Here is a 22,203-nt window from a genome sequence, read left to right as displayed (position 1 = left end):
ACGAATCCTCTTCCCAGGCTGGCCTGCACGCTCACTGTTCCGAGGCGGCCAGTGTTTTCCTGCCTCTCCTCAGGCAGGCCGCTGTCTTTCACCTTCCTTGATTAAAGTCTAATTTCTGCAATGAAAAGTAACAGCTCATACTTATTGAATGTTTACCCCATGCCAGGTAAACCTTCCTTTTGATGGTCTAGTGACTGAGATCCTACCATTCCATTTCACAGATGAACAAAGCGGGGGAAGTGAAGTAACTCGTGCAATGTTGCATCACTCAGGAGTGGTACAGCAGAATTCCTGATTCCAAGTCCACGTCCAAACTCACTATAGTCTATTACCTCCCAGCATTTTGTTCTTACTCTAACTGCGCTAAACCTCCCCAACACCTCCCCAGTAGATTATATTTAGAGAAGAGGAAGCAATTCTTACACACTTTTGCCCTAGACGTGTTTGGCAGGGTCCCATTATTATAAACTATGGGTTCTTCATTCACACTAAAGTGGAAATGACTAACAGTAGGTTCCATAACCAGATGAATTTGCCTTAATCTAAAAGCTTGAGATTAAATCTGGCCTACGCTGCTCAAAGTGTTGTACTTTCTTCTCCTCCCCTGCTGTCCTCAGCCAGTACTCCTGAGACCATGTGCTAGATTCCCATACCAGGGTTCAGCTGCTACATCATCCCGCCTCTGGAAGTTCCCTAAATGACGTGCCTTGGCAGATGGCTCTGCTCTTTAATTAGCCATACAGTTACTGCTTCCCCTTATTTAATATCCGGAAGCTTCCACTTGTTTCATCCCCTTCCCCCTCTTGGCCATAGTGCCTTCCTACTATTCTTTCCCGTTTTGTACTTTTGTATGGTCCTGTTCCCTTCAATGTGTTATCAGAATCTCATCTCAATCTAGGGATTTTTGCCAAGCTGTCTGAACTCTCTATCTCCATATGTGGTATCTGAGATCCTTCCTAAACCCTGATTTTCCCCTTATTTGGTATTAATGCACACACTATTTTCAGGACCCAGCATAAAGAGTCAAGATGAGTGTTGTTTGCAAATCTGTCATAACTTGGAGAAGTCCCCATACTCAAATGTCTTAGCCATGTTAGTATGTACTCAGTAAGAGGCCAAGCACAGTGGCTTACGCCTGTAATCCCAGCACTTTCAGAGGCCGAGGAGGGAGGATCACTTGAAGCCAAGGGTTCGAGACCAGCCTGGGCAACAAAGCAAGACCCCGTCTCTACAAAAAAAAAAAAAAAATTATTTTTTAATTAGCCGGGCATGGTTGCACTTGCCTGTAGTCCTAGCTCCTTGGGAGGCTGAGGCAGAAGGATCTGTGAGACTAGGAGTTTGAAGTCTGCAGTGAGCTATGATCGTAGCACTATTGCACTCCTGCCTCAGTGACAGAGCAAGACTCTGTCTATAAAAACTTTTAAAAAGTCAGGCACGGTGGCTTATGCCTTTAATCCTAGCTTTTTGGGAGGCTGAGGCGGGTGGATCACCCGAGGTCAGGAGTTCGAGACCAGCCTGGCCAACATGGTGAAACCCCATCTCTACTAAAAGGCCGAGGTGGGCAGATCACGACGTCAGGAGATCGAGACCACCCTGACTAACACGGTGAAACCCTGTCTCTACTAAAAATACAAAAAAAAAAAAAAAAAATTAGCTAGGCGTGGTGGCAGGCGCCTGTAGTCCCAGCTACTCCGGAGGCTGAGGCAGGAGAATGGCCTGAACCCGGGAGGCCGAGCTTGCAGTGAGCCAAGATCACGCCACTGCACTGCAGCCTGAGTGACAGAGCGAGACTCCATCAAAAAAAATATATATACACATATATATATAAATCAGCCGGGTGTGGTGATGGGTGCCTGTAATCCCAGCTACTCAGGAGAACCCACGGGGCAGAGGTTGCAGTGAGCCGAGATCACAGCACTTTACTCCAGCCTGGGCAAAAGGGCAAAACTCCATCTCAAAAAAATAAAACTTAAATAAATAATAATTAATAATAAAATAAATGCTCAGTGAGAACCATAATGTGAATAGTATAACCCAGCATGATTTGGTGTGAGGATGATTGATAATCCTTTTCTTCCAGCAGACCTACCCATCTCAGTGGGATTTGCTTCAAGTGATGTATATTCAAATTAATTTGCATCTCCTGGTCATATACTAATTGGTTGGTGAGTGGTTAGTAGCCAAGAAACATTGCTTATGGCAAGAGAAAGTCAAGTGGAAGATTAAAGAAAATCATGATGAATAATCTGCCAACTGATAAATAAGATAGCTATAACACCACTTTGGTGAGGTGTACGCTTTTGGCCATGTGTACACTGGTGCATTTTCAAGACAGTGGCTATCTTTTCGCTTCTGTTTGGCTAATCGTGTTATGTTGTTCTGAAGTTACTGCTGCCCTATACCCACTTCATACAACCTGAGTTCTGTCTCCTTCCAATGAACATGAAGAACATTTGATTCCGTGGTTCCTGGTTCAGTTCTGATTCCAACAGGATGCTGGCATCCTCAATTAGGCCAGCTGAGGATAGCATTAGAGAACAGTGATGCACTACGCCCTGTGGAACTTACTGAACCCAACAGGATTTTAGAGAAGAAATAAGGGGGAGCCTGAAGCTGTTAGGCTTCAAAAAATGTGAAAGAGAAATGAAACTTCAGCCTTAGAATGTCCAATAAAGTGTGATAAGAAATAAGAGGAGGGAAGATATTCCAAGTAGGCAAGACCATCAGCATAAGCAAAGGTGCTGAAAGGGGTAGTGAATATGTAATGGTAGGTGAGCAGGACTGCTGGGAGCAGAGAGAGAGTTTGGGTAGAAATGACGTAGAAGAGTGAATTGGTAAAAATAGAAGAGATGATGGGGAAATGAGGAAAGCAAAGAAGCAACAAATATATAGTTCAATATGATATTGGAGGACAGAAATTGATTATTGGGGGAAATCTGACTTTTGACTATTTCCCAGGCTTAATTCAAGTATATTTAGCTTTCAAACATGACTGCTTCTAGCATCTTCTACACAGCTCTTTCAGATGAAAAAAATTGGCTAACTAGGTAAAGGGTGATACCTTTATAAGCTCTATTTTTTTAATCCCTGAGGAAGTGAACCATATTATGAGTCACATACATTGTGTTTAGGGTAGATGAGGAAATGTGTTGAACTGATCTGCAGAGAATGAGAGCTCCAGACCCAGGCAGTGGGACTTCAGAACTTCATAGATGCCAACGATGCCATATGACCCAGCTCTAGGACACATTCTTGATAGGTTCACTTACTTCCAAACCCAAAGAGGATATTCTTAGACACTTCCTAGTTTCTTCATCTTGTAAAAGTGGTTAAGTGGCTTCTCCAAGGTATTTTGGCTATAAATTGTAGACAAGGATTCAGAGCCAAGTGTTCTGTCCCCAAGAATGCTTTTGCCTTTTTTTTTAAAAATAGTAACATCATGAGGACATCTCAGGTCATGGCTGGGGAGTGCTTTGTGCTCTGTAAGAGACTAGGAAATTGTTCACATACTTCTTTAATATTGTTCCTGCTGTGCTTTTTATAGGATAACACATTTTAACTCTGTCCTCACTACTAAGACTTTATATAAAATCAGCTGGAATGAATTGCTGGTCAAATTCAAAATTAATTTCATGTCAAAGTCTTTTCCTCATGATACTTGTGTGTTTTGTGAAAACTGCCCTTCTTAAACTCTTCTGAACAATCTCATAATACTCCAAATTTAAATCCATCCATCTATAAAACTACCTTTTCTATATCAGTAGTACTTTTTCAGAACATACCTATTTCTAGATTATAATCAAATATTCTTAATATAATCTGGTAGTCTGTGAGTCTTTTGTCTAGAACTTAATTTAAAGTGGCAAAGGAGGACACATGCGTTGGCTCACACCTGCAATCCCAGTACTTTGGGAGGCCAAGGCGGGTGGATCACGTGGTCAGGAGACCGAGACCATCCTGGCTAACATGGTCACCCCGTCTCTAATAAAAATACAAGAAGTTAGCCGGACATGGTGGTGGGTGCCTGTAGTCCCAGCTACTTGGGAGGCTGAGGCAGGAGAATGGCGCGAACCTGGGAGGCGGAGCTTGCAGTGAGCCAAGATTGCACTACTGCACTCCAGCCTGGGTGACAGAGCAAGACTCCGTCTCAAAAAAAAAGAAGGTGAGAGGACAAAGGAGAAGCCATGCATGGTGGCTCACACCTGTAATCCCAGCACTTTGAGAGGTCGAGGCAGGTGGATTGCCTGAGCTCAGAAGTTCAAGACCAGCCTGGCCAACATGGCAAGACCCCATACTACAAAAAATACAAAAATTAGCCAGGTGTGGTGGTACACACCTGCAGTCCTAGCTACTTGGGAGGCTGAGGTTGGAGGATTGTTTGGGTCCAGGAGATTGAGGCTGCAGTGAGCCATGTCCATGCCACTATGCTCCAGTCTGAGTGAAAGAGAAGACCCTGTCTCTAAAAAGAAAATATATGGCAAAGGAGGAGTATGCAGACTTAAGTGGAGATTCTGCAGGAGACTTCTAAGTACTTTTAAGGTGATCTGATTCATTAAATTGAATTTTAGTTTATTTTTAATGTTTATTTTTTATTTGCATAAATTTATGGAGTACAAATGTAATTTTATTCCAAGGATATATTTCATAGTAGTGAATTTTTGTTTTGTTCCAAACTTAGAACTTTTGTCTTCCTTGCTATAACTTCCTTTAGGATCTGGCTATCTTTCTTTTTCTTTCTTCTCCTTCTCCTTCACCTCCTCTGTATTAATCTGTTCTCATGCTGCTAATAAATACATACCCGAGACTGAGTAACTTATAAGAAAAAGAGGTTTAATGGACTCACAGCTCCACGTGGCTGGGGAGGCCTCACAATCATGGTGGAAGGCAGAGGAGGAGTAAAGTCACATCTTACATGGCAGCAAGCAAGAGAGCATGTGCAGGGGAATTGCCCTTTATAAAACCATCAGATCTCATGAGACTTAGTCACTATTACGAGAACAGCACAGGAAAAACCTGTCCTCATGATTCAATTACCTTCCACCAGGTCCCATCCCCCACCCCCATGACACGTGGGAATTATGGGAGCTACACTTCAAGATTTGGGTGGGGACACAGTCAAACCATATCATCCTCCCCCCCTTCTTTCTTCTTCTTCTTTCCCTTCATGGAATGATCAAAAAGAAGAGACCCTCTAAGGAATGATCAAAAAGAAGAGACGCTCTAAGGTTACTGAGCAATAGTTATAAAAAATAGGCAAGGCAAGAAAATGAATTTAGAGGGTTGAGAAGGATCTAAAGAGATTGAATGAGAATTAATTGAGTGTGTAAGGTAAAAGGAAAATGGGGTAGCCTGGTTTGGGTACAGTCATCTGGATAGAAAAATGTGGGTAGTCCACCTTGGGTGGATATCTCTTTACATCAGCCAACACTGAAGACAGCTTGGTTGCTTTCTGGAGTTGCCGAGGGTGGGTACAGGGCAGAGGGAGGCAGTGCACAGTCCTTTATTCTATGAACAGGTTGTTTGCTACACAGATGTTTGAGCAGCCGGAAGCTCTTAATGGAACAAGGGCAAGGATAAGTAAATAATTGGACCTATCCTGATGTTTGTCCCTATACATTTCAGAAATCTGTGACCTGTTTTAAATGGAATCCAAACACTGAGTATGAGTTAGATGATAGTGTTGTTATTACCCTTCACCTGGCCTTGAGGAGTGATTTTGAGCTTTCTGTATGAGAAAATTAGCTCAGAGTGACCTGAAAATTTCTTTATTCTTAAAAACATAAATAAATTCTGGATCTGCCTTGACCTTCTTGGAAGAAAGGCAGAGTGGAAAGAGTTAGAAGTTATTTGGTACAGAGTCATTGAGAAGAGTGCTCTCCTGAGATAGAACAGAACTGTCAGGAATTGTAATTCAAGATGATTGTTGGCAGTGAAATTGCTTCTCAATGGAAAATGTGGGATGATGGTTCTTGAGAGTCGGGGAAGAGAGTGCAGCATTGTTGAGGCTGCCATCGTATCCACCGAAAACATTTTCAGCATCTATTCTCTTCTCTTCTATACAAGACTTGTCCTCTTGGTGTCCCTGTGGGTCATTATTAAGTCGCTTGCTTATTCTTTCTCACTATGTGTCTTCATTTACGTTTCGCTAAAACTTCTGTAATTTGCTTTTATCAAGAGTTTTTCAGCCAGGTGCAGTGGCTCACACCTGTAATCCGAGCACTTTAGGAGACCGAGGTGGGCGGATCACCTGAGGTCAGGGGTTCAAGACCAGCCTGGCCAACATGGCAAAACCCCATCTCTACTAAAAATACAAAAATTAGCCAGGCATGGTGGCGGGCACCTGTAATTACCACTACTCGGGAGGCTGAGGCAGGAGGATCACTTGAACCCAGGAGGCGGAGGTTGCAGTGAGCCAAGATCACACCATTGCACCCTGGGCAACAAGAGCAAAACTCCATCTCAAAAAAAAAAAAGAATGTTTCCATTCCCTATGCATATTCTGGGGGAATTTCCAGACCAGGTAAGTGGTAAAGAACCAATCACAGCTTAGTAAATAGGAATCCTACTGGGTATCAGCTCTGAACAAAGTACCGGGAAGAATGTTGAATCCCTACAGATTTTTGCAACACAGGAAGTCAGGTGGAGGCCAACCTGCCTCCACCTACTCTAAGAGGTCTGTTGATCACTTGAATATTACACTAATAATTTATTGACGTGACTTTCTTTTGCAAGAGATTGTATCTCAAACCAAAAGGCGGTTCTTGTAGGTTAGTACTTTCCAGTTTACATATTGTTTTGTTAGTAAACCCAGCATTTGTTCAAGGATATTTGAAATAGCCAAGGGTTTTTGTAAGTGTTGTGCAGCAAACTAATCCTAACAGCCCCTCCTCTGCCCTTCCACTCCATCACCCCAACAGGAGTCAGTGAATATTACAGATTTTTGTAGTATGGAAGTCTTGTAGAATTCTAGGCATAGCCTGGTGGCAGGATTGACAAAATCATTTACATTCTTAGAATAATCCAAATGTTGACTCAACCCATTTACCTAAGGTATTCCAAGCACTGGGAGAGGAGAAAGAGGAACCCATGCTAAGAGTTGTCCTAATATTGAATCCCCTGAAGATGGCTGTCATTCAAAGTATTCCTGGGTTCAGGTATTTTTAAAGAATTCATGGCTGGGCACTGTTGCTAACATTTGTAATCCCAGCACTTTGGGAGGCCGAAGTAAGAGGATTGCTTGAGCTCAGGAGTTTGAGACCAGCCTGGTCAACATAGCAAGACTCTGTCTCTACAAAAATAAAAATTAAAAAAGAATCCTTGCTTGTCCTAGAGTGTTTTGCTTCTTGGAATAGTAAGAGGATTGGGGGAAAACAGATATATCATATCTGCCCTCTATTTAGTGCTTCAATTTTAGTACAAATAATTTCTAAATTATGCCATAGTTATTGGTGCAGAGATAGACACATAGACCAGTGGGAAAAAATACAGAGTCCAGAAATAGACCCACACATATGCAGTGGGTCTTATAGATTTCCACAAAGGCATTATTATGATTCATTGGGAAAAAGAAGGTCTTTTCAACAAATGGTGCTGAAGTAATTGGATGTCCTTTTAGGGGAGGAAAAATGAACCTTGACCTCTGCCTCATAGCACACACAAAAATTAATTCAAGATGGAGCAAAAACTTAAATGTGAAAGGTAAAACCATAAAGCTTGTAGAAAAAAACAGGAGATCTTCATAGCCTTGGGCTAGGCAAAAATTTTCTTAAACAGGACACAGAAAGCACTAACCATAGAAAAGAAAACTTGATAAATTGGACTATACTAAAACTAAGAACATCTGTTTTTAAATCCCATGGGAAAAATCCATAGCATGTCTTCAAGATCTCTGGCAGAAAATCAGTCTGGAACCTGTCCGTTAGCCCTCTAGAATCTGCCCCCTGCCCAAGACTGATGACCCTGCTACCTGTACTGGCAATAGGGAGATGAACACGGTTCAAGTAAGTAGGTTTTGGCAGGGCTGAGGCCCTCAGATCCTCACAATAAAATTGTCTTGCATTCCTTGTGTGATTTGGATCTGTGAGAAGCAGCTTTGTTCCCGAGCTCCCCCCAGATCTCTGAACACTGGTATGTTCTTCTCAGAACAATCCTTTGAGATCCCCTGAGCTTTGAAGTCCTCCTGCCAAGTCTGTGTGTGGGAAGGAGAACAGAGCAGCGTGAGGGCCGTTCGAGAGGTGGGCGAAGGCAGTTCAAAGCACAGCCAGATCCGGCTCTGTGGTGTCCAAGCTCTTGGGGTCCCAGAGCCCTAGAGGAAGCCTGGGATAGGGTGAGGCCCAGCCCTTTGCAGGGTGCTGTATTGCTGCATCCAGACTAGGAAATGTCTGAGACAGAGCCAGAAACATAAATACTGCACCACTGTGCTCACCACATTCATGTTAGCAGCAGAAGAGCCAAGCCCCCTGGCCAGGATATATGCTTCCTATTCAGACCTATGGTTTGGAGGGAAGGAAGCACGAAATGTATTTAGAGCTTTCCAAACTTTGATTGTTTGGCACATTCCTACAAAGGGAAAAAATAAAAATATCCCATGAGATTAAAAAAAAAATCAGCTTCTAATGCTTTAGATGAGTGGGAAAATCTTGCACACTGGGGTCATTTCCTTTCTGTTTCAAGAAATTAATATTGTGCTGGAAATAGCCTGTTGCAAAAGGAGAGACTTCATGTCCTTTGAATGCTGATTATGCCAGAAAACTTTCCAGCCCTAAAGGGGAGGTTGTCCCTTTCCCAGGACTCTGATGCAAGATGACCCTGCAGTTTGCTATTTTGCTAGGATAGGAGACCCAAGTCAACAGAGATTTAAAATTCGGAAGGGGTCATAAATTTATTCATTCAAGAAACCATGCTGAGCATGGAATAGGGGCCAGGTTCGGTTCTGGAGTCTCACACTGCCCCACATGAGGAACCCAGGCTGCCAGCTCCGTGACCGTCCTCTGCAGACAGTCCCGAGTCTCTCTGAAGCCCCCTGGTGGCTGAACCCTGGCATTTAGAATTAGCAGAAGTGACATACTAATTACCAGTAAATAAAAAGTAGGTGTGCACCTCTCTCCTGCAGATGCCTGGAAACCAGGCCATCAGCGGACAGGCGCAGTCAGCAGCACCCGCTCTCTCGGTATCTGTTAGCTTCCACAGTGTTGTGTTTCAGAGTCGAACCAGAAATCACCCAGGGGGGTTACTTGCATCAGCTCCGGAAAATGTGTAAAGGATTGAAGTCCTGAGGCTTTCCCATAATGTCTTATTTAGGCATCAGTCTCCCTCAGTTGATTAGAGCAGGAATCAGCAAATTTCTTAATAAAAGGCCAGTGACAGTGAATACTTTCAGGCCATGCAGTCTCAGCCACAACTGCTCTGGCAGCCAGAGACAGCAGGAAACAAATAAGTGTGGCTGTGTTCCAACAGAACTTTATTTTATGGACATTTCCTTACAATTTTCACACTTTGTGAAATATCCATCTTTTAATTTTTTTTTTTCAACCATTTAAAAATGCAGGCCGGGCACAGTGGCTCAGGCCTGTAATCCCAACGCTTTGGGAGGCCGAGACGGGAGGATCGCTTGAGTTCAGGGGTTCAAGACCAGCCTGGCCAACATGGCAAAACTCTTTCTACTGAAAATACAAAAATTAGCTGGGCATGCACATGTAGTCCCAGCTACTTGGGAGGCTGAGGCATGGGAATCGCTTGAGCTTGAACCCAGGAGGTGGAGATTGCCGTGAGCCAAGATCATGCCACTGTACTCCAGCCTGAGCAACAGACTGAGATCCTGTCTCAAAAAAATAAAATTTTTCTTAATTTAAAAAAATAAAAATGCAAACACCATTCTTAGCTCACAGGCCATGCAAAAACAGATGGCAGGCCAGATTTGGCCCGCAGGCCATAGTTAGCTAGCCTAGGACCAGAGAGTCCCACCACTTTCACAGCAAAAAGGATGCACATGGTTTGTGTTGACTCTGAGTAGGGACCTTCTCCAAAGGGTGCCATGATACAGAAGGTGGGGGGTGTGTTCCCTAATTGTGGGAATGGAAGAGCATCACTCTGGCGTCTCTCAGTGGTCCCATACCTGCTGACTCTATTTAGGCGGTGGCTTGAGGGTGCCCCCCACTTGCCAATGCCTCCTGCTAGGGACCTGCACACTGAGAACCCTGGGAAAGGGCCCTCTCCTTGGGGACCCTGGTCACACCCAGTAGATCAGTCACTCGTCTTCCTTCTTACCAGCTGCCTCACCTGACCACACTGGGAGAAGGACCCTTGTACCACCTTCCTCGACACCCGGGCCCCTTCTGTTCAAAGGTGCCTTCCGGCAAGGCATGGTGGCTCACACCTATAATCCCAGCATTTGGGGAGGCTGAGGCAGGAGAATTACTTGAAGCCAGGAATTCAGGACCAGCCCGAGCAACATAGCAAGACCCTGTCTCTACAAAAGAAAATTAAAAATGAACTGGCACGGTAGTGCATGCGTATAGTCCCAGCTACTCGGGAGGTTGAGGTGGGAGGATCGTTGGAGACCAGGAGTTTGAGGCTGCAGTGAACTGTGAACAAGCCACTGCACTCCAGCCTGGGTGGAAGAACGAGATTTTGTGGCAAAAAATAATAATAATAAAATTAAATTAAAAATAAAGATGTCCCTTGCGATCCCCTAAGGCACACAGCACTCCTTTTCTTCCCTGTCTCATCACCCGTTTCAACCTTAGATCCCGAGCTTCTTGAGGCAGAGGCTTCCATCTTGTCTGGGTGCTCAGCACATTTTCAAATATTCTCTTAGGTGTTTTTCTCCATTACCCACGGAGCGGTTGCTTGTTGCCTTTCCAACCAAAATAGAAATAGCAGTAAACAAAAGAAGAAAAACACTGAACATTTTGGAACTAAAATTTTATTATTACTGGAAAAGTCCCAGATAATAAAAAAAAAAACAGCTGGTAAATTAGCACTCATTTAAGCATGGTCTGGGGAAGAAGAAAATTTTCATAACAAATTTTTCTTCCTAATTGTTTTTGTTTGTTTAGATTTATGCATTCCCAAAGTGGACCTTAAAATCATGCTGGTGGCAGGAGGAAGCCAGTGTAGTCTTTGAAATTTGCTTCAGATAATCCACGAAGGGGACGGCTTCATAAACACAATTATTATTTTCTCCCTAAGATGCTGACTCATGTGAAGGGCTATTTAAAAGATGACTTTGGCTTTGTGCCCTCTCCTGCAGGTCCTTCCATAGTGACGCCCCCCAAGGACATCTGGAATGTCACTGGTGCCCAGGTGTACTTGAGCTGTGAGGTCATCGGAATCCCGACACCTGTCCTCATCTGGAACAAGGTCAGTGGCACAGACTTCAAGAAGACGTCCTAGGCTGACAAGCTTCTCTTGCACTGCACAATGATGGTAAAACGTTAAAGCCTTAGCATGCTTTGTTGACTGCAGATGCTCCAAGGTGAAACCTTAGGGCAGTCATACAGGCACCTCCTCTGGATTCATGGGACAAAAACCAGTCCCTGCCATGCTTTAATTAGCAGCATCCTAGAAACTGAGAAACTGGAAGAACAATAATGCTGAACACCTGAACCCACCTTCGGGGTGTGTGTGCACCTGTGGTGTGTGTATGTGTGTGCATATGTGGGTGTGAGTGAAGTGTGTGTGTCTGTGTGTGCACCCTCAGTGGAGACAATATAGCATAGGGGTTAAAAGTGTATGTTTCTCTCTTTCTGTCCCAAAATACCACCTCCAAGCCCCCACCAAGCTGTTTGTGATGTCATCAGTCTCCTCATTTAAGGCTGAACATTTAGCTGATACTTTAGATCCTGTCTGCTTGGAGGCATTATTATTATTTTACTGGGAGGCTCGGCTAAGAAGGTAAAAGGACATAAAGCCCTGTAGCCTTCTCCTGTGAGCATGGATTATTTTTTTCAGATTCCCTAAGTGCGGGAGATGGATGAGTACATTTTAAGAGCACTTGGAAGCAGGGTAGAAGGAGTGAGGTGGGATCTATTCTTCTAAGTACCGAGGCTGTAGAACCACAAGTTACGGACAAAGGAGACCACTCCAGAACAGAGCATTAAAAAGGAACAAGAGGAGGAATAGCAAAGAAAAAAATTTCTCCTTTCTGAATTTTGCTAAATGCTGGCCCCAAGTGGAAAAAGCATGATATTCTTTTAATAAATCAGTTTTGAAATGACTTCCCAAATGGAAAAAAAGAAAAAAAAAAGTGTGAGGCTGAGTGCAGTAGCACATGCCTGTAATCCCAGCACTTTGGGAGGCTGAAGCAGGAGGATCACTCGAGTCCCGGAGTTTGAGACCAGCCTGACCAACACAGTGAGACTTCGTTCTTACAAATAATTTTTTTTAATTAGCTGGGCATGGTGAGGCATGCCTGTGGTCCCAGCTACTCAGGACACTATGGTGGAAAAACCCCTTGCGCCAGGAGATCGAGGCTGCAGTGAGCTGTGATTGCCCCACTACACTCTAGCCTGTCTCAAAAGAAACGAAAGAAAAGGAAAAGAAAAAGGAAAGAGTGTGAATTCCTTAGCCAGGTTGGCTAGGTTCTCTGCAAGCCAGGGTTTCTCAGCCTCAGCACTATTGACATTTGGGGCCGGATAATTCTTTGTTGTGAGGGCTGCCCGTGCTTTGGAAGATGTTTAGCAGCACCCCCACCTCTAACCACTATATAATGGTAGCATCTCCCATCCCCCTGTCGTGAGAATTAAAAGCATCTTCAGACATTGCCACACGTCCCCTAAGGGTGTGGGGCTGGGGAATTGCCCTGTACTGAAAACCACTGCTGTTAGCCTCAGCTCCCTTCTCTACATTATTAAAGTGGCATGTAATTATCATAAAGACTAAATAAAGTAATGCAGGTAAAAATCACTTGATACCTAGTTAGCACTCAGTAGACATTAGCTACTGTTCCTGGAAATTTTTCCCTTCGAGTGGCATTGTCTTGTATAATTATCTTCATATTTGAAGAACAACATCTTCTCAGCATGTGTGGTATGGAGGAGGGAAAAGAAAACACTTACTTGCCATTAACTAATACTTCACAATTATACCATACACTTAGGTTTTTGTCTTTTTTTTTTTTTTTTTTTTTTTTTTGAGATGGAGTTTCACTCTTGTTGCCTGGGCTGGAGTGCAATGGCATGATCTCGGCTCACTGCAACCTCCACCTTCCGGGTTCAAGTGATTCTCCTGCCTCAGCCTCCCAAATAGTTGGGATTACAGGAGCCCGCCACCATGCCTAACTTTGTATTTTTAGTACAGACAGGGTTTCTCCATGTTGGTCAGGCTGGTCTCAAACTCCCGACTTCAGGTAATCCGCCTGCCTCGGCCTCCCAAAGTGCTAGGATTACAGGCGTGAGCCACCACACCTAGTCGTTTTTGTCCTTTTTATACATTTTGAATTGCTTAGCCTCACAACTGTCCTACGAAGAATTAAAAAAAAATTATCAAACTCATGCTACCAAAAAAGAAACTTCGTTTAAGTAAAAGGGCATAACCAGACATCCCTTTTTAGCTACCCTACTTCTCCAGCAAGCTCTAAGGTGGATGATGGTCTCCCTTGACTATTTCGTTTGCTCATTGTGTGACCGGAGGAGCAACTTCTCGTACTCCAGGAGGACTGTGGCTCCCGCAGTCGGAGCTCTTTCTGTTGCAAGTTCTACCAGCCCATCTGAAACTAACCTAGGCAAAACAAAAAACGGGAGCGGGGTCCAGCCTCAAGGGCCCCTGCATCCGGGTACACACGCCATGAGAACTCTAACTCTTGACTCTTTGCTCTCAATATACTAGTCTCATTTTCTTCTGCTTCAGAAAGCTTCCTGTGCAGTGGGAGATGTCAACTCCACTCACATTTTTATCACAGCTTAAAGACCCCAGAGGAAAGAAAGGGTTTCCCTTCTCCCTGCTGCGTTGTGAAAATCCCACTGAAGGGCTCAAGCCCAGGTTGGGTCACCTGCTAACCTCTGGCTCCCCCGTGCGGCCAGAGGGATGCGGCCACTGACATTGGCACCAGCGTGAATCCCCCTGGTTTGTGTAAAATCTGGCAACAGATACCAGAAAATGCCTGAGGTGGGGGTGATGGCAGAGTCAACACTACTATACCATCCTTTACAGTGAAGCTTCTCTTAAAGGAGCAATAAGATTTCACCCCAATCAATTATGTTTTTAAGAGGAAGGCGGAGCAAGAGCAATTAAGAGCAGAAATGCAGTCCGTGGATGATTTCCCCTCCATCCTTACTGCAAGAACTGCAGGCGTTCCTCACTGCTAATTTGGAGATTGCCGGTTTGCTCAGGGTGTGGGGAGGTGGAGAAATAATGTTCCAAGGAATACTCGTGAAAAATTCCATTGCAGTTCTCTACAGTTTCCTAGGGATACTTACACAATGAGAAGCGAGGGTCACCCAAGTGTCCTGGGGCATGTGACCTTATTGGCAAATCTTGGCAAAAAATAATTTCTTCAGTCCTTGCTCTACCCAATCCCAGCTAAAGTATTCACATACCAGAGGAATACGTTTGCCTCGGGAATCTTTTCCCTTTTAGGACTGTACAGGGCAGATCCCAATAGGCCTCACTGAGGGCTTGTCCTCAGGGCTATTCAAAAACACCACAGCAGTTGAGGCCCGTGTGGTGGCTCACACCTGCAGTCCCTAGCTACTTGGGAGGCTGAGGTGGGAAGATCGCTTGAGCCCAGTAGGTGGGGCTGCAGTGAGCTATGATGGCACCACTGCGCTCCAACCTGGGTGACAGAGCAAGATCCCGTAACAAAACCCACTATGTCAGTCAATGAGTTGGGTGCTGAAGAAAAGAAGTGAAGAGGAAGTAGGAGAGAAACAATTTTTTCTGCAGACTTTCCAGAACAAGCAAAACCCAACTATGATGCTCTGCCAGTTGTCCTCTACCTTCATAATGTAATTTGCCACATGCATGACCCAAAGCAGTGTTTCTTACACTGCAGACTGTGACTCATCAGCGAGTCCTGGAACTAACGTAGCGATCACAACCAGCATGTTCTTATAAAAAATAAAAAATAGAACAGAACCTATGTTAAGGCATCACACTTACCACTTAAAAAGGTGTCATTTCCTGAAACTTTTGTATATTCCAGATTACAATGTAAAATGTATTTCTTAGTTTGGGCCATGTCAAAACTAAGGAAACTTGGGAAGTCACTGTCCTAAATAATTAAACAGGGTATTTGTTTTCTCATCGCTGTCCTTGTAACCAGACTGTTAAGAATACAGACATATTTACTAGCACATGTGTTTCAAATCCAATTTAAGAGTAGAACACCTTTTTGGATAGAATATTAGAATCCACGCTTGTTAAACAAGAGAAACTGAGGCTTAAATAAAGACAGCATGTCTTTCTAGCTCAAGGATTCTTAGCAACAGCAGAATTAATGGCACAAGCCTTCTCTCCATGACACTTGAGACTGCAGTGGCAATTCTTACGGTTGGCACAGCCTGGTGAGTGGTCTTTACTTTCCTTACTGGCAGTTATTATCCTGCTGGCTTTAACAAGCCTTTCAGCAAACCCCTAGCCTAGAAAGATTCGAAGGGCAATATTTTGAAATGGGAACATGAACTGAAATAGCCATGTTTGACTTAACCCTTTTAAATCAGAGATGATGCTCACAGCGAAAGCAAAACACCTTCCCAATACTTGTCTCTGAGACCGAGAGACTCTCTATTTAATTCTTTTCTTGCCTGAATATTTCTTCAGATTAGGGCTTCCATGAACTCTAAGAATATTTTTAATCAAAAATAGTGACCTCTAAGGTAATGGTAATAAGCGGAAATTATCCAAAGACGTATAAAGAAAGAGTTGATAATGTCCCCCCACCACCTCTTCCTCCTGCCTGAGATAACCAATGTGAACTGCCGTGGTTTGTATCTTTCCACATTCTTTTTCATATCCAAGCTTATTCAAACATATATCCCTATGGTGAAATGAGAATATAGTGTGCCAATAAACTATTCTGAAACTCGCTTTTCTCAACAAATACTTCATGGACATCCGTCCAAGTCTGCTTCTCAACAGCTACGTAATATTCCAAGTATGAATACCATAATGTATTAAATCAGTTCTGTATTTTTTCTGTTGTTTCCAAATTTTTGTCAACTTAAACAATCCTACTTTAAGCATCAAAGTACACATATCATACGGTGCTTTTATTGCTATAAGATAGATTCCCAACAGTTACCTGAATAAGTCAAAATATTTGTTTTAGTATTAATAGACATTGTCCGATTACTTTTTAAATAGACTGTACTAATTCACACTCCCACCAGCAATGGAGAAGTGCCATTTCTCTGCATCTTTACAAGCACTGAATATTAACCTCTCTTTTTTAGTTTTAGTTCCTATTTTAACGAGAAAACACATATTTATTGGCCGGGCACAGTGGCTTATGCCTGTAATCCCAGCACTTTGGGAGGCCAAAGCGAGTGGATCACTTAAGGTCAGGAGTTTGAGACCACCCTGGCCAACATGGCAAAACCCTGTCTCTACTAAAACTACAAAAATTAGCCAGGCGTGGTGGCATGTGCCTGTAATCCCAGCTACTCAGGAGGCTGAGGCAGGAGAATCACTGGAATCCAGGAGGCAGAGGTAGAGGTTGCAGTGAGCCAAGATCACACCAACTGCACTCCAGCCTGGGTGACAGAGCGAGACTCTGTCTCAAAAAAACAAACAAACAAACAAACAAACAAACAAACAAACCAGAAAACACATGCTTATCAACACTTAGAATCCCTTTACATGAATAAGGGAGAGCTTGACATATAAAAATGTTTCATATGAAAATTCTTGGCAGTTTTTTCTATGTTTTCTACATGATGTATAACCTTTTATAATTATGTAACATTAATTAAAATACACCATGCCAACACCTGTGAAAAGAAGGGAAAAACAAAGTATATATATACAGTGATTTCTGTTAAATATTATATTTAACAAGATACATTTCCCTTTCCATTGTGGATCAAGTTAATTAACATAAAATGCTCTTTACCAAGAGCTATGGGATTTGAGGCTCAGTTGCTGAGATTCAGTATTTCAGTGCTGCAGTGTTTCTTATTTTCATGCTTTGGTCACACATAAAACTCTTATATGATTCTGAAATTCAGTGAATAAAGGTCAGAGACATATTACTTTAGACATTGAATCAAATTAATACTTCTACCAAAATATTCTTAAAACCCATTTTTAAGTAACTATTGCAAAAGCTGTATTAGCATAAACCATTTCTTCCAGCTACTTGGGAAACTAAGGGGAAAGGTACCTATTGAGTACATGTTTGTCTTCACAGCATTAGTAGCAATGTGGGAAAATTCCAGAAAAAAAAATGCAAAAAGCCAGGCTTTCCAAATCCGTCAATCAAGGTATTTTTTCAAGAGCAGGAGTTGGCCTAGATCACATGTGGTTTGCTGAGTCCCGGTCCTGGCATCATAAAGCTGAGAAAATACAGTGTAGGTTTGAAGCCGAGACAACAGCAGAGTAACAAAAAACACATGGTAGGAGTGGGATCCACATGGGAAAAGCAACACTGAGATGGAAGTTAACAAAGTGTATATATAGATTTACTTATATATGTATTTATTGTATTTACACATACAGTGTGTCTATATATACACACTATTATCTGGTCTTTATTAAGATTTGCTTTATTATAGAAGAAAATGAAAAGGAAATTACCTGAGGTTGTAAATCCTTTCTAATTACAAAGGTAGTATCAATAAATGTCAAGTATCAATAAATGTCAGCCTCTTAAAGGAGGTCTGGGATGGAATGAACAAACAATTCGTATATCCTTTTTTTTTTTTTAACTCACCATTATCACAAGGCTTAAAATATTTGTACTCTGTAACTCAGCTGCTAAATGTATATATATCGAGGAGCTACAAGTGAATTTCATTCTTTTGTATATTTTCCAGAGTTTATACAATAAACATTTTGCCTTTTAAAATGAGAGCAAAAAGGATACATTAGTATTGGCCTTGAATCAAAGAAATTTCTTCTGAATCTCAACATGACATACACAGAAACAGTCAACAAGTTTTGTCATAAAAGAACAATGACAGCACATGTATTTGACAGCTGTTTTTCTTTTTTTTTTTTCTTTTTTTGAGATGGAGTCTCACTCTGTTGCCCAGGCTGGAGTGCAGTGGCGCTATCTCGGCTCACTGCAACCTCCGCCTCCCAGGTTCAAGCAATTCTCCCACCTTAGCCTCCTGAGTAGCTGGGACTACAGGCGCTCGCCAACACACTAGGCTGATTTTTGTGTTTTGTAGAGACAGGGTTTCGTCATGTTGGTCAGTCTGGTCTCGAACTCCTTTGATAGGTGTTTTTTATCTTAGGTGTTCAGTAAATCATTTGAGTAATTCTTAGCCCTCAGAACAAAGTAATGGTATTGGCTTTGGTCTCAGCCTACTATTGTCCATTGATGAAGCTGTTGCAGGAAGAGCCCCAAGGTCCCAAGCATCACACCTAGTACTGGGTGACAGTTCATCAGTCGAACATGGCATGACAGGGAAAAGGCCTGGCACCGAGAAGCAGAATTTCCAAGAGTATGAGTGAATGAATGATGGTGGCCAGTGGAAGGAAATTATGAACATGTGTATTCCCCAAGCATGCAGAAAAACACATTAGTTTAAAACACGTAAGCTTAGCAGAAAACTGGCAGGAAGAAATAAAAGGATCTCTATTTTAAAAGTAGTAAAGGGAAATAGTTGAGAAAAGTGCTGGGTTTTCTCTATTAGAAAGTCTGACATACACCATGTGAAATTGTAGGGATGTGGCCACTTCCAAGTAGATGATCTGGTGTACAAAACTCAGTATTACTCTCTCCTTTTGTTTTTGCAGGTAAAAAGGGGTCACTATGGAGTTCAAAGGACAGAACTCCTACCTGGTGACCGGGACAACCTGGCCATTCAGACCCGGGGTGGCCCAGAAAAGCATGAAGTTACTGGCTGGGTGCTGGTGAGTACCAGAACCAAGAGCTGGCAAGAGTTTCATTCTTAGCATTAGACATAAGCGGACCTGGCAAAGGTGCCTGATGTACTGCCAGCCTGAAGGTGCTTGCTCTTCCACATCTCTTTGGAATAGCTTTACCGTGGAGTCGCTGCTTCTCTTTCAGAGAAACTAAAGGAAAAGTGCTTTATTTGCATGTTTTGAAAACAACCAATGAATTAACAAGAACTACTATTTTCCTAAGAGTTCAAAGCAAAATCCTTACACAGAGCTGCATGGTCCAAGCATCGTTTTAACTCATTATTGATTAATAAATACCTTATTTTACTTGACCCTTGATATTCATGGAGAATACTTTGATCATATACCCTTATCAAGGTTGCCCTCAAACCGATAATGTGTACCTATCTAGTTTTTAACCTGTGCAGTATGATCAAAAGTTGTCCATTACATTTCCTGAGATGACTCCTCAGCAAACCAAATGTAGTAGCTATCGAAGTCTCCTAGCACAGGACTTGCACTACTTCTGGCAGCACCTTTGCTATGAATCCCCTGGTCATCTTAGGAAACTTATGATATAATGACCTCATTGGAACCACTGACAAAAGAGAAGACCACCACAGAGGAATACTAGATCCTTTTTCTTTCACAGGTATCTCCTCTAAGTAAGGACGATGCTGGAGAATATGAGTGCCATGCATCCAATTCCCAAGGACAGGCTTCAGCATCGGCAAAAATTACAGTGGTTGATGCCTTACATGAAATACCAGTGAAAAAAGGTACAAAATAAATCTCACAGCCATTTAAAAATGACTAGTACATTTGCTTAAAAAAGAACAGAACTAATTATGAAAGTATCAGACATAGCTATTAATGAAATTCTGTAGTTAGGAATCCATAAGGGCATTAAGTATGCCATTAAAATGTAGAGCACGAGACTCCAAAAGATTATCTGGATGGGTGACTCAACGTCGTTATTATGACTTAGATGCTTTTACCTTATCTAACATGTAAGACTCAAAACTCAAACTTGCCTGGAATGGCTTCTATTTCCCATAGCTTTCTACCTATCTACTTGGCATTTTCCCTTTGTGTCGTGACTATTATATTAAATTCCCATTTAAAAGAAAACGATTGTGGGCAATTCTCACCCTTCACTTTTGCTTTTAAAAGAAAAAGCCAGAAAGAGAGTATACTGGCAAATGCCCACTTCTGTTCTGTCCCCCCTTCCTTCACTGCCAAAAAACTTCCTCTGAAGAACCCATCCTGAGTGTCATAGCAGTGCTACTTTACATTTATATAGTTCTATGAAACTGATGTCTGAATTGGCTTTCCCTTAGACAAAAGAACAAAATTTACCATCAGCATGTCAAACCATTCCACTGTGCAGATCACTCAGCTGTGATATGAAAATAAAGTAAAGAAGTATGTGGTCAGATTCTCTTCAGCCATAATGTGTAATGCCAGGCAATGAAACAGAGCAGTAGCTAAGAGTCAAGCCATGCGTTAGAGTCTCAGCTCTGCTACTAATTTTTCCTCCACTTTACCTTTTGAAGATCTGGACTACAAAGGAAAGGTCTTTAACCTCTCTGAATCTCATTTGTGAAATGTGCTCTTCCCGTTCTATAATAAGATGTACCTTTGATGCATCAACCAATACAGCAAAATTGCCTTTCACGGCTAAAATCATGTAACTCGAGTTCCACAGAGCACTCCAGCATATTATTTATACAATTACTCATATATCCTTTATCCCCACATTTTAACATCTTCATTTATTTGGAAACACTCAACTACCTGACAGTTCAAAAGTCAACCACATCCCTATATGTAACTAATTTTTATCTTTTTCTTTTTTTTAAACAGGTGAAGGTGCTAAGCTATAAACCTCCAGAATACATTAGTCTGCATGGTTAAAAGTAGTCATGGATAACTACATTACCTGTTCTTGCCTAATAAGTTTCTTTTAATCCAATCCACTAACACTTTAGTTATATTCACTGGTTTTATACAGAGAAATACAAAATAAAGATCACACATCGAGACTATCTACAAAACTTTATTATATATTTACAGAAGAAAAGCATGCATATCATTAAACAAATAAACTACTTTTTTATCACAACACAGTACATTATTTGTCATTTTTTAAAAGCCACACAATAGAAACAAGACACCAAGATATTTTTATCTTGTTGAGTCTTCTAAAATAGCTAAACACTCATCATTCGCGGTGCAATACTCATAGACATAAGTTCCTGAAACAATAGTTTGCATGCATAAGGCATTCGCACCAAAGAAATCTGAAAAGAAAAAACAAATAGTAATTAGCAGAATTGTACTGAAGTGACTCCACTTCTCTACCCCAGAAAAAGGCAAAGATCTGGTACTGCAGATAACGAATAAATGAGCGGAGCTGAGAACACGCACTCTGCTACCTCAGCTTATGGTGGTTCTTTCTCCTAGCAGGCTTTGGTATTTTACCCTTTCTGCCAGACATAATTTATATTCACCCACCTCAACTAAAAGGTTTTTAAAAACTCATTGTTTAAAATCCCTTGTACAAAGTCTTATTATTTCCAAAAGATGAATAGCTTAGAGAAATTACCACACTAAAACCTAAACTGGTTTTTAGAAAAATCAAATTATCTTTTTCATATTTAGAACTAGGAATCTTATAGAAGCATGCTATCAAAATTGTAAAAATGCCAATCTGTTCCACCACACTAAATCTGCCTGGATAATCAGACCAACATAGTTTCCTCTAAACAAACATCAACTGCCAGTAAAGTCTATACACACCTGGGTTTTATTGCGGCAGCCCCTGCATTCATATGTATGGGTCCTGGTGTTGGCAATCGCCATTATTCCACAAAGATTGCAAACATGAACCTGATATGGATCTGATGCCTCAAACAATCTTTCCCTTAAAAACTGGGCTGCTCCGTGGGCAATCTGACAATCTCGTTCCATTTCTCCAAAACGCAGGCCACCGTCACTGTTAAGAGAAAAAAATTATTACTTTGTACTTTTTTTTTATTATAAATACTGCCTTGAATAATGGCAAAGGTGGAGAATAATATTTGCAAAGAAGGAGAACTAGGCTAATTTTTATACCCTAGCATTCTCTCTACTGGTGGGGAGAGGAGAAGTCTACCAACTATTTGATGTGCATTAGAAAGTCCCCAAATGGGC

The 22,203-nt window shown here is 42.0% G+C and overlaps 2 protein-coding genes across 3 annotated transcripts in view; one reads left to right on the top strand and one right to left on the bottom strand.

The window, feature by feature from the left end:
* LOC105463566 (insulin like growth factor binding protein 7) overlaps positions 1-21,133 on the top strand; it is a 77,450-nt gene extending 56,317 nt beyond the window's left edge. The window contains exons 2-5 of the mRNA XM_011710750.3: positions 11,252-11,361; positions 18,901-19,017; positions 19,661-19,787; positions 20,875-21,133. Coding sequence (XP_011709052.2) covers positions 11,252-11,361; positions 18,901-19,017; positions 19,661-19,787; positions 20,875-20,894 — 374 coding nt within the window. The 3' untranslated portion in view covers positions 20,895-21,133. The remainder of the gene's footprint in view (positions 1-11,251; positions 11,362-18,900; positions 19,018-19,660; positions 19,788-20,874) is intronic.
* LOC105463567 (RNA polymerase II subunit B) overlaps positions 21,048-22,203 on the bottom strand; it is a 49,664-nt gene continuing 48,508 nt past the window's right edge. For both annotated transcript variants that reach the window (XM_011710751.3, XM_071093417.1), the window contains 2 exons: positions 21,811-22,006; positions 21,048-21,311 (listed from right to left, as the gene is read on the bottom strand). In XM_011710751.3, coding sequence (XP_011709053.1) covers positions 21,222-21,311; positions 21,811-22,006 — 286 coding nt within the window. In that variant the 3' untranslated portion in view covers positions 21,048-21,221. The remainder of the gene's footprint in view (positions 21,312-21,810; positions 22,007-22,203) is intronic.

The sequence above is a fragment of the Macaca nemestrina genome, chromosome 3 (genome assembly GCF_043159975.1).
Source record: "Macaca nemestrina isolate mMacNem1 chromosome 3, mMacNem.hap1, whole genome shotgun sequence".
Classification (NCBI taxonomy): domain Eukaryota; kingdom Metazoa; phylum Chordata; class Mammalia; order Primates; family Cercopithecidae; genus Macaca; species Macaca nemestrina.
Note: the sequence above shows the minus strand (reverse complement) of the source record. Positions and strands in the feature narration are given on the sequence as shown.